The following is a 12,445-nucleotide window of genomic DNA, read 5'->3' on the forward strand; positions in this document are numbered from 1 at the left end:
TTTTTTATGCTGGCAAGGTGTTAGAAAGGGACAAACGGCCTCCGTTCTAACTATCCCTCTCGGCTCGGATTTGCCTCTGTGTATTATGCAACCAATTTAGTACCTTATTGCGTTGGAATAGAGTTCATTTTCGTAAATATATATTTTGAGCGTGCGCAATCTTGTTTAGTATATTACATCTATGGGTGAAACTTCCATACATTTGCTTGTATATCAAAATATTCACTGATTGTACTGCCATCTAAAGATTTAGGTACATAAACATTGACCATACTTTTACATTTTTGCCACTAGAGCTAGTTGACGGACGACATCACAAAAGTAAACATACAATTAATAACAATAAATAGTTATTATTTCACAATTTATTTTTTATAAAATTTCAAAAATATGGTTGCAAATTTTTCTTCTTAGCACTTGAAAGCTCAATAAACAATTCTTTATTAGCATTCCATATGTTATAACAGGTGGTACATTTAGATTAGTGACAATGTTATGGACCCTATAGCAGGGGGATGAAACGATAAAACTCTCCTACAAAATCGAAACTCGAAAAGTAGTCGAAGAAACTAGCGCCATCTAGTGTGCGAGGAACGTCATTTTCTTCATTAGCGAGTTTTATGCACAATGAAAAGTTTTTGAAGTATAATTATTCAGATATTTATTTTACTTTTTCTATTATGTTATAAAAATACATAATTAATATTTTATGTTAATTTTAAAAATGTTGATTTTTCAATCGTCATTTTCACTGCGGCAACGTCCAGAAAAATCTGTTACCTGTCACCCGTCAGCCATATTCAAAGACTACAATGTGTATTACATACATAGACATAATATTAGTAAACAGGACTGCGCATATAAACCCAAAAAACGAGCCGAGTGAAACAGTTAGTACGGAGGCTGTCTGTCCCTTTCTAATAGGGTGACTATGAGATTAAGCTATGTGAGACAAATCCGAATTTTGCTAAGATTATTAAACGCAGATTGGTATTGAAGTTTTAACTTACGCAGTTTGTGACCTTAAGATACTTATAAAGGCTTTTAATAATTAGCGGGAATTAGCAGTATAAAAGCAGGAAGATTCGAAGTGAAGACTGTTTTTTTGTATTTCTACTTCATATATAGACTGCTGAGCCATTTATGTCGCCTTTCTTAATTTTTTGGGAAGCTATAACAATAGTACAACAGTTTTAAAATCCATCACCCATATTTTCACTCATTACAAGAATTCATGGGCACCCTAGTTGTTTGGTTTACGAAAATGTTATTATTAGCTAACCTGTGGAACGATATATTGCAACCACCATAGGATTCACTTTTACAAGTATAAACACAACACTTTTTCACCATTTAAATAGTTTAAATTGATTTAATACAAAAAATATAAACAAAATTTTAAATGCTGATTACGCGCCAAGAATGTTCAGGGTTACCGCTAGAAAAAAAAAATTATGTTGTTTATGTTTTAAGAATAATAATTTATATAAATAATTTATTCGTATAATAAATTAATGCGATTTTTATTAATTTGTTGACTTACAATTGTTAAAATAAGATAAAAATATATGTGATTCAATTGTTTTTTTGGGAAGACAAAACTGTTGACCACAACATTTTTTTATGCTGGCAAGGTGTTAGAAAGAGACAAACAGCCTCCGTTCTAACTATCCCTCTCGGCTCGGATTTGCCTCTGTGTATTATGCAACAAATTTAGTACCTTATTGCGTTGGAATAGAGTTCATTTTCGTAAATATGTATTTTGAGCGTGCGCAATCTTGTTTATTATATTACATCTATGATTACATACCAATACATACTGCCATATTAGAATCACTTGTTATAGTTATCACCAAAGATTAAAATAATACTATGGAAAAAGAGAGCCCTCTCGCGCAGTTTTTATGCAAGCAACTTTGAAGCGCCATCTGGAGTTTGCGACCAGAAGTATATGACGTGTGCTATACATACGTATACGTACCTATATACAGGGTGTTTGGCGCATGGACCGACAAAAATTTTTGGGGGATTCGTGAGGCCATGTACTAGTTTTCACTCATAGACCCAATGTCCTATATGTCACTGTATTCGAGATACGATTTTTTTTGTTTGTTTTTAAAAATTACCGGAACTATCACCTTTAAAACGCTATAACTTTTCAGTCTGTTGTCGAATTTACACCAAATCACTTTCATTGCGTTCTCTGATGTATTATTATTCCAAATAAAACATAAATTCATAGCACTAGATGGAAAAAAAATACTTGTTGAGCTTCCAAACTCTTAAAAATGAAAAAACGTATGAAAAATGTCAAATTCAAAATTAATTATAAAAAAAAGTAAAAGCTTTTATGAACTTCGTTTAATAAAAAAAAATTGCCTACTTAATACCCTTTCCAACGATATGCCACATGGGTGTGAAATCATTAATAATGTCGTCAAAATCAGAGCAGGAACGAACACGCACTCTAACGTCTCTAACAACGAACCCGTTTGATAGAACAATGGTAAGCAGGTAATTGGCAGGTAAACTGCCTGTCTCTTTCTTACGCATGAAAAATATCTCTTGTCTTTGTCTATCATTGGGTTGGAGTTTGTTATGTGATCCTTGTTTAGTCGAGATTTGACTATCTCTGCTATCGGAAGTGTCCGTGTATTTCACGTTTTCCTATTTCGTTGTTTTTTGTTAAAGTTTGTTTTTGTTAAGTTTTGTTTGTTGAACTTTTCTGTTAAACTGTTGGTGTATTCACCGTGCTTGTTACAATGCCTAACTTCAGCAACGAAGAGTATGCTGACATGTTGTTGGCATATGGCAGCGCTAATTGTAACGCTCGTGAAGCGCGTAGAATTTACCAGCAGCGTTATCCTAACCGGCGTATACCACACCACGAGACGTTTGCTACAACCTATCGACGTCTGAGGGAGACTGGAAACATAAATTTCCAAGAGCCTCGCGTTAATGTGAGGCAACATAATGTTGTAATTGATGAAAGCATTTTGCAAGCTTTTGATGAGGATCCAACGACAAGTATTCGAGTTGTAGCTGAAAGACTTCACTTGTCGGTTTGGAAAGTTTGGTCAGTTCTTCGGGAAAATGGAAAGCATGCGTATCACTACACTTCTGTTCAAGGTACGTTAAGTACTTTATTTATTTTATCAGGCGAAATCGTAAAACTAAATTTTGAACCAGTTATCTTCGACCTTATTGTGCTGAAATTTTGCACCCAAAAAACTTGTATTTTAAAATGGTTTTAACCATACACTTATTTTAAACGTTTACAAATATCCTTGTAGCTTTACTGGTTCGTTTTTCAAATAAATACCTAGTAACTTTTATTTTTTCTAATTTTATCTTTTAAATTTATGTTAGTTTTTGCCATTCAAAAAGTGAATTTTTACCAGTCTTTAATGGATTGTTCTAGGTCTCATAGATGATGATCACAGGAGACGGCTCGATTTTTGCCGATTTATGATGCATACGGACGTAGATGATACAAATTTTTTAAAAAGAATTTTGTGGACTGATGAATCCAATTTTAATCACGAGGGAATTGTGAATCTCCACAACCTTCACCATTGGGCGCAAAAAAGACAAAATCCCCGCAAGAAAAGACAAAGTTCCTTTCAAACTAAGTTTAGTGTAAACGTTTGGGCGGGGGTTATTGGAAGACACCTGATCGGTCCACATTTCTTACCAGAGCGCCTGACCGGAGAAAATTATTTGAATTTTTTACTCGAAGATTTACCTGAATTGGTATTACCAGTATTAGATGGAGAACCAATTATTTTCCAAAATGATGGCTGTCCAGCACATTACCAGCGAGACGTGCGAGAACATTTGGACAACTGTTTTCCAAATTCATGGATCGGAAGAGGCGGCCCAATTCCTTGGCCTGCACGTTCACCAGACCTGACGCCCTTGGATTTTTATGTCTGGGGCCGTGCAAAAGAAATTGTGTATGCGACTGAAGTACCCACAAGAGAAATTTTAATCGAAAGAATAAATTGCGCCTTTGAAATTATGAAAGCAGAAATGCGACTGAGGACGACGACTGTAGAAATTAGAAAAAGATGCCGTGCATGCATTCGCAACAGAGGCAGTCATTTTGAACATAATTTATAACTTAAATTTAATTAAAACATTTTAAAACATTTTTGTGTTTTCATTACCCTGGCACTGGTTAATGTGTACCTTTAGGTTTGTGACGACATTATTAATGATTTCACACCCATGTGGCATATCGTTGGAAAGGGTATTAAGTAGGCATTTTTTTTTATTAAATGAAGTTCATAAAAGCTTTTACTTTTTTTATAATTAATTTTGAATTTGACATTTTTCATACGTTTTTTCATTTTTAAGACTTTGGAAGCTCAACAAGTATTTTTTTTCCATCTAGTGCTATGAATTTATGTTTTATTTGGAATAATAATACATCAGAGAACGCAATGAAAGTGATTTGGTGTAAATTCGACAACAGACTGAAAAGTTATAGCGTTTTAAAGGTGATAGTTCCGGTAATTTTTAAAAACAAACAAAAAAAATCGTATCTCGAATACAGTGACATATAGGACATTGGGTCTATGAGTGAAAACTAGTACATGGCCTCACGAATCCCCCAAAAAATTGTGTCGGTCCATGCGCCAAACACCCTGTATATTTATAAACATAAGCATAGTTCCCAATATACCCGTTCGCCGGTAACAAGTTATGTTTAATTTTCTTGTTGTTATGCTTTGAAATACATTACAACAGGAAAATTAAACAAAATACTTTTTACTGGAAAGCGGGTCTACTAGAATCAAATATTTATTTGCTAGGAATTACACAAAAATGACCAAAATACACAGACAAGCGTACGCGCAAGTTATGATGGCGGTCATCTTGTGAAGTATGATGTGTTACTATTACCAATTAACAAAAAGGTCAGATAGGTTCTCAGATTGAGAATTTTTAAAAACAAAATTTAAGTAGAATTCGTAATTTAAATCATCTTCTAATTATTGAAATACTCTCGTATTTTTGTATAAAAAGGTAAAATAATTAATTTTCAATCTACTTACAGAGACATCTATCGTGAAATAGTTAGCAATATGGCATGTTTTCACGTTTCATTTATAAGATGGCGCTACTTTCTTTACGACAACGCTCAGTCAAGGAAACTGCCCCCCCCCCTGGTTATCACTTGTAATTGTTTTAGTTATCGGCAAGGATATTGAGCCCTGACCTTCACCTGCGCAGAAGCGATTTATTGGTTTATTGTCTTATATGTACAGTGCTCAAAGCGATCCCCACTCTTCCGCCGAGATCCCAATATCCGTGCCGGTAACCATATCTTTGGTTTTGTTCGTTTTGCGTTTACTTTGTTTTTGGACTTAGCTTGTTTACGGATTCTGATTTTCCTGAGTGCAACGTATTACCTGGCTTGTTATTTGGACCCCGAACTTATAACTTGACTTCTTCATTGACTTCGATTTAAAAAATTTTTACAATTTTGGATTTTGAAAATGCCGAAATCATCTGCATTAAAATGTTATTTTGGATGTATTATCGATGGTAAGTTCTAATTTAGTATGTTTAATTCAAGAAATTAATGATTCATTTCAACTTTCTGTAAATTCTGTACAAAATAAAATACCTACTTACATTTTATTAAAATTTTATATAAAGGACCGCTACACCGATTCCCGAAATGGGAATATCCTTACACGGAAAGGTTTAATCAGTGGAAGTCTGTACTCAGCATCGCAACCCAAGCGAGAGGAAATAATTATATATATAATTCTGTTCGCATATGCCACAGACACTTTGAAGAATATTATAAATCACCGAGTAAACTTTTGACCAGAAATGCAATACCTATATTGAATTTGGGTATGTATTTTTACTTATTTCTGGTTTACTTTTATGTTTAGCATGGTTACAAAACAACTATGGTAAAATTTTATGTATAGTTATCGGCACTTTTATTGAGCTCTCGGTGGAAGAGTGGGGATCGCTTTGCGCACTGTACACTTAAGGCAATAAACCAATAAATTACTGAGTGAGTGCTCAATATCCTTGCCGATGATTATATACATGTAAAAAACTACTGTTACTATGGCCACTTTCCGGCTCCATTATTTATCAAACAAGCTTGAAATACCAAAGTAGTCGCGAAAAAAGTCGTGGTGGCCTAGTGGGCAAAGAACCAACCTCTCGAGTATGAGGGCGCGGGTTCGATTCCAGGTCAGGCAAGTACCAATGCAACTTTTCTAAGTTTGTATGTACTTTCTAAGTATATCTTAGACACCAATGACTGTGTTTCGGATGGCACGTTAAACTGTAGGTCCCGGCTGTCATTGAACATCCTTGGCAGTCGTTACGGGTAGTCAGAAGCCAGTAAGTCTGACACCAGTCTAACCAAGGGGTATCGGGTTGCCCGGGTAACTGGGTTGAGGAGGTCAGATAGGCAGTCGCTTCTTGTAAAGCACTGGTACTCAGCTGAATCCGGTTAGACTGGAAGCCGACCCCAACATAGTTTGGGAAAAAGGCTCGGAGGATGGATGGCTTGAAATACCAAAATAACTCATCAAAATAATTTATGTACGTATATATTTTCATAAACATTTAAGACTTAACATTTCATGACATGATATTAAGATTTTAAATATGATTTTAAATTCTCAATTTTTCTTAAATCTCTTTATTAGTATTCCATATGTTATAACACGTATTTTAGATTATATAGTGACAATATGGACCCTATAGGGCACAGCTTAAAGAAGTAGGAGAATTTTACTACTTTTCAAGTGGTTCATACGTACGTGAAAAGAAACGTAAATGATGAATGACGGGACCATGGGGATGACACTACAGTACTTTGAGGTCGAGAAAAGAAAATATATGGAAAGTGGTGCTGCCTAGCGGGGAGGACGTGTCAACTAAGGCAAAAATATTCTCTTAAATACTACTAGATGTCGCCTTAGATGACCTCTTTCTTAAAATGCTATTCTTTTAATAATTGATCAAATTTGAATTAATGATAGAAACTCAAAAATAATGTTACATATTTCGCGATTCGTTATCGGGCTTAAAAAAGTCCATAACATTTTTTATATATACTTATTACTTATTTTTCCAATGGCAACACTGGTAAATAATGTATCTATGGCCAAGAATAAATTTAAAAAAAAATACGGATACAAAGTTTTCAAAACTTTTCACCAACGTTCGTTGTGGTTGTGTGTGCCGTGAGTTTTCCGTGTAATTTCTCTTTTTTATTGACCTTCGCGTGTTTCCTGGACTCCGAGAGTGCTTCTTACACACAGTTACTTGGCTTTTCGTAAACGGATACCGCCGAATACACTTACTTCGCTTGACACCGGCATCGTTTTGTTGACTTCGCCGTGTATGTTTATTGTGATCAAATTTGGCTACATTTTTGGATTACGATGGTGAAATTACCGAAAAATCCTCGCACTCATTGCTATTTTGGATGTGAAGAAGGAGGTAAGATGACAATTGACGATATAATATGTGATCCTATTTTATGAAAGATCCCTTCCAAAGTTTAATTCTTCAACTTGTTCTAACAATAATTTTACATTATCATAACATTTTTACCGCACTAACGCACATCCAAAACACGAAATGCAAACATAAATTACACAACCTGTAATAATTAATCTATACTAATAATATAAAGCTGAAGTGTTTGTTTGTTTGTTTGAACGCGCTAATCTCAGGAACTACTGGTCCGATTTGAAAATTTCTTTCAGTGTTTGATAGCCCATTTATCGAGGAAGGCTATAGGCTACTTTTTATCCCGGTACGGGAAGTAGTTCCCACGGGATGCGGGTGAAACCGCTGGCAGAAGCTAGTTCATTGTATCAAATTTCAGGTCCATTGCATCACTTTCCTAAGCCAGACCGTGATAGAGAAAGGTTTGATGCCTGGAAAAAAGTGTTGGACAATGACATCAAAATAAAAGGAGATGCATACATTTATAATCAATTAAGATTATGTAATAAACATTTTGAAGATTATTACATATCCCCAAGCAAGTGCTTGACCAGAAATGCAGTGCCAACCTTGTATATTACGGGGTTATTATCAGGTAAACAAAAATATCCTCCTCCTCCGAGCCTTTTCCCAATCATGTTGGGGTTGGCTTCCAGTCTAACCGGAACCAGTGCTTTACAAGAAGCGACTGCCTATCTGACCTCCTCAACCCAGTTACTCGGGCAACCTGATACCCCTTGGTTAGACTGGTATCAGACTTACTGGCTTCTGACTACCCGTAACAACTGCCAAGGATGTTCAATGACAGCCGGGACCTACAGTTTAACGTGCCATCCGAAACACAGTCAATGGTGTCTAAGATATACTTAGAACAAAAATATATACAAATAAATTATAGTCCGAATATAGCTTGATCTTTGTGGCAGATGTCTATGGAATGTATGAAGTAACTTTGCACTAACCTTGCCCACCCATGTCAGACTTGTTGTAGGACAGATGATTGGGCCAATTTTGTATATTTGTACCATTGTTCTATTTTCTGACTGACTTTTTATAGGATGTGTGCAAAAAATCGGTCACTGATTATCGGGCGTGGGCATGCAGCCTCAATGTCATGTTTATAATTTTATTTTGTATCACTTATATTTTCATTATTAGTGTCAGTTGAATCATAAATGAAGTGCAATTACATAAAAACAGTTTTTTTTTATATAGAATTACATTTTAATGATTTTTTTTTTTCTAAAATATTGTGCATAGTTATCTAAGAAGTTTATTACTGTTTTTTAGGGTACCACCAGCTCATCTGAAGCTGCAGAAGTGTCTGTTGAGCCAACTGCTTCTGTTATAACGTCTGACGGCACGAACAGCAACATGAAGCAAACATTTGTGGAAGGTATGTTGCAAATCATAATGAAAGTCGGTTAAATGTTTTGTTTTAAAAAATAAAAAATGTTAAGTATGGTCACCAATATACCTATAGGTACGTAGATGGCGCCTACATATAGCTATAACCATATATAACATGCTTTCGCGTAGATGCTGGCGCCAACTAGCGGGGAGGACGTATTCTATGTATTATCCAAGCTGTCACAGGGAGGTGAAACCATAGATATAATATTACTAAACAAGATTGCGCACGCTCAAAATATATATTTACGAAAATGAACTCTATTCTAACGCAATAAGGTACTAAATTGGTTGCATAATACACAGAGGCAAATCCGAGCCGAGAGGGATAGTTCGAACGGAGGCTGTTTGTCTCTTTCTAACACCTTGCCAGCATAAAAAAATGTTGTGATCAAAAGTTTTGTCTTCCCAAAAACAATTGAATCACTTATATTTTTATCTTATTTTAACAATTGTAAGTCAACAAATTAATAACAATCGCATTAATTTATTCGTATTTATTATTAAAACATAAACAACATAAATTTTTATTTTGCTTTTTTTTTATTTTATTTTGCTTTTAGTGGTAACCCTGAACATTCTTGGCGCGTAATCAGCATTTAAAATTTTGTTTATATTTTTTTGTATTAAATCAATTTAAACTATTAAAATGGTGAAAAAGTGTTGCGTTTCTACTTGCAAAAGTGAATCCTATGGTGGTTGCAATATATCGTTCCACAGGTTAGCTAATAATAACATTTTCGTAAACCAAACAACTAGGGTGCCCATGAATTCTTGTAACGAGTCAAAATATGGGTGATGGATTTTAAAACTGTTGTACTATTGTTATAGCTTCCCAAAAAATGAAGAAAGACGACATAAATGGCTCAGCAGTCTATATATGAAGTAGAAATACAAAAAAAACAGTCTTTACTTCGAATCTTCCTGCTTTTATACTGCTAATTTCCGCTAATTATTAAAAGCCTTTATTAGTATCTTAAGGTCACAAACTGCGTAAGTTAAAACTTCAATACTAATCTGTGTTTAATAATCTTAGCAAATTCGGATTTGTCTCACATAGCTTAATCTCATAGTCACCCTATTAGAAAGGGACAGACAGCCTCCGTACTAACTGTTTCACTCGGCTCGTTTTTTGGGTTTATATGCGCAGTCCTGTTTACTAATATTATGTCTATGGGTGAAACTTCCATACTTTGCTTGTATCAAAATATTCACTGACTGCCATCTAAAGATTTAGGTACATAACACTTTGGTCATACTTTTACTTTTTTGCACTTGAAAGTTCAATACTCAATTCTTTATTAGCATTCCATATGTTATAACAGCTGGTACATTTAGATTAGTGACAATATGGACCCTATAGAGCACAGCTTAAAGAAGTAGGAGAGTTTTACTACTTTTTAAGTGGTTCATACGTACGTGAAAAGAAACGTAAATGATGAATGACGGGAGCACAGAGAGAAAAAGTACGTTGGTTGTCTTTTGAAAACATTTTTCTCTGTTTCGTTCGTTATTTCATGGTGTTCTTAATGCAGATGCGTAATTGGTGGAATAAAAATCCTCCGACGTCAAATGGATACTAAAAGTCTTAAAGTCTTCAAGAGGGTCCAATTATATATTTAATTTTATAAATTCACACATGAACAAGCTTTTTACAACAACTGACATTTCATTTTTTTTCTATTACACTTTTTTCTTCTATCAATTTTTTGTACCTAAACCAAAGAGGTTGTACATACAATAATAGTTCTTGTGATCTGTTTTTTGACCCTGCTTCTTTCTTGGAGTCTGTGATTGGATACGTAAACGATTGACCCTATGCCTTGTATAAACTGGACCTTGATATAGCCGTTTGATTTGGATTCGACGAAATTTTCAAAATGCCGAGAAAGTCTGCCTTTAAGTGTTATTTTGGATGTATTCCTAAAGGTATGTTTCACATAATTATTTACATCCTCTTAGAATTATTTCCTTTTACTTTTTTACACGCTGTTTTACATGGTGATAGTGTCTTTCAGGAACAGTTCATCACTTTCCACCAAATTTATACCCGCATACGGAAAAATATGATCAATGGAAAATGGTTTTAAGTGAGAAAGATCGACAAAGGGGCGATAACTACATAAACAACAACATACGTATATGTGATTATCATTTTGAAGAGTGTTACCGAACGGCCAGTGGACGTCTTACCAAGAATGCTGTTCCAACATTGAATATTGGTAAATACCTGCTACATTCATATCTTATGTATAAACAAATACACCACTAGGACTGACTGGTTCTAATAATACACTACTTATAAGAATATTAATGACAATAACAAGTCAATCTGCTAACACCATTAGTTAGGCACTCATCATCCCCCTTTTCCCAACTATGTTGGGGTCGGCTTCCAGTCTAACCAGACATAGCTGGGTACCAGTGCTTTACAAAGAGCGACTGCCCTCTATCTGACCCCTTCAACCCAGTTACCCGGGCAACCCAATACCCTTGGTTAGACTGGTGTCAGACTTACTGGCTTCTGACTACCCGTAACGACTGCCAAGGATGTTCAATGACAGCCGGGCCCTACAGTTTAACGTGACATCCGAAACACAGTCAGTGGCGTCTAAGAAATACTTAGTTAGGCACTCTAGCATGATTATTGATCAGGCCGACATTGGGTTAGCATAGTAGTTGGCAGCCAACTACTATGCTAACCTAACAACAAAAAAAAAAAAAGTCGTGGTGGCCTAGTGGGCAAAGAACCAACCTCTCGAGTATGAGGGCGCGGGTTCGATCCCAGGTCAGGCAAGTACCAATGCAACTTTTCTAAGTTTGTATGTACTTTCTAAGTATATCTTAGACACCAATGACTGTGTTTCTAAAACATATGATAGTGCATACACCACCGTTGCCCGAGGTAATTTATATATAACACTACATTCGTTTTTGCCCACAACCTCATATGCGGTAGTCGACCAACTATCATCCTGGATAAGTACTTAGTTTTTCAAAACGAAAACCTGAGTGGCCTATCTATACCTAATTTAATAGTGTATCATCTATAAATGTCATTTGGTCAGTGACAATCAGTGGCAGGGAGTGATGAAACTCTCTTACAAAATCGTAACTCAAAAAGTAGTCGAAGAAACTAGCGCCATCTAGTGTGCAAAAAATACACAATTAATATTTTATGTTAACATCCGGAAAAATTTCGTTACCTGGCAGCTATAGTAACCGGCACGGATATTGAGCTCTCGGCGGAAGAGTGGGGATCGCTTTGCGCACTGTACTCGTAAGGCAATAAACCAACACCAAATGCTTCTGCGCAGGTGAAGGTCAGGGCTCAATATCCGTGCCGATAACTATGCGTATATATGAATCACTTGCATCACTAATTTTTCGTATTGTTCGTTTTGCGTTTACTTTGTTTTTGTGATTCGGATTTTCCTGAGTGCAACGTATTACCTGGCTTGTTATTTGGACCCCGAACTGATAGCGTACCTATATAATGATAACTTGACTTCGATTTTAAAACTTTTACGTATTT

General features: G+C 35.4%; 1 protein-coding gene across 2 annotated transcripts in view; it reads left to right on the top strand.

Moving 5' to 3' along the window:
- Window positions 1-7,217: 7,217 nt before the first annotated feature.
- Window positions 7,218-12,445, top strand: part of LOC124644475 — a 179,006-nt gene continuing 173,778 nt past the window's right edge. The window contains exons 1-4 of one of the 2 annotated variants that reach the window (XM_047183845.1): window positions 7,218-7,488; window positions 7,880-8,095; window positions 8,792-8,896; window positions 10,929-11,132. In XM_047183845.1, the coding sequence (XP_047039801.1) occupies window positions 7,431-7,488; window positions 7,880-8,095; window positions 8,792-8,896; window positions 10,929-11,132 (583 nt within the window). In that variant the 5' untranslated portion in view covers window positions 7,218-7,430. The remainder of the gene's footprint in view (window positions 7,489-7,879; window positions 8,096-8,791; window positions 8,897-10,928; window positions 11,133-12,445) is intronic. The other variant, XM_047183846.1, reaches the window with a different exon arrangement.

Source organism: Helicoverpa zea, chromosome 30, assembly GCF_022581195.2.
Source record: "Helicoverpa zea isolate HzStark_Cry1AcR chromosome 30, ilHelZeax1.1, whole genome shotgun sequence".
Lineage (NCBI taxonomy): Eukaryota > Metazoa > Arthropoda > Insecta > Lepidoptera > Noctuidae > Helicoverpa > Helicoverpa zea.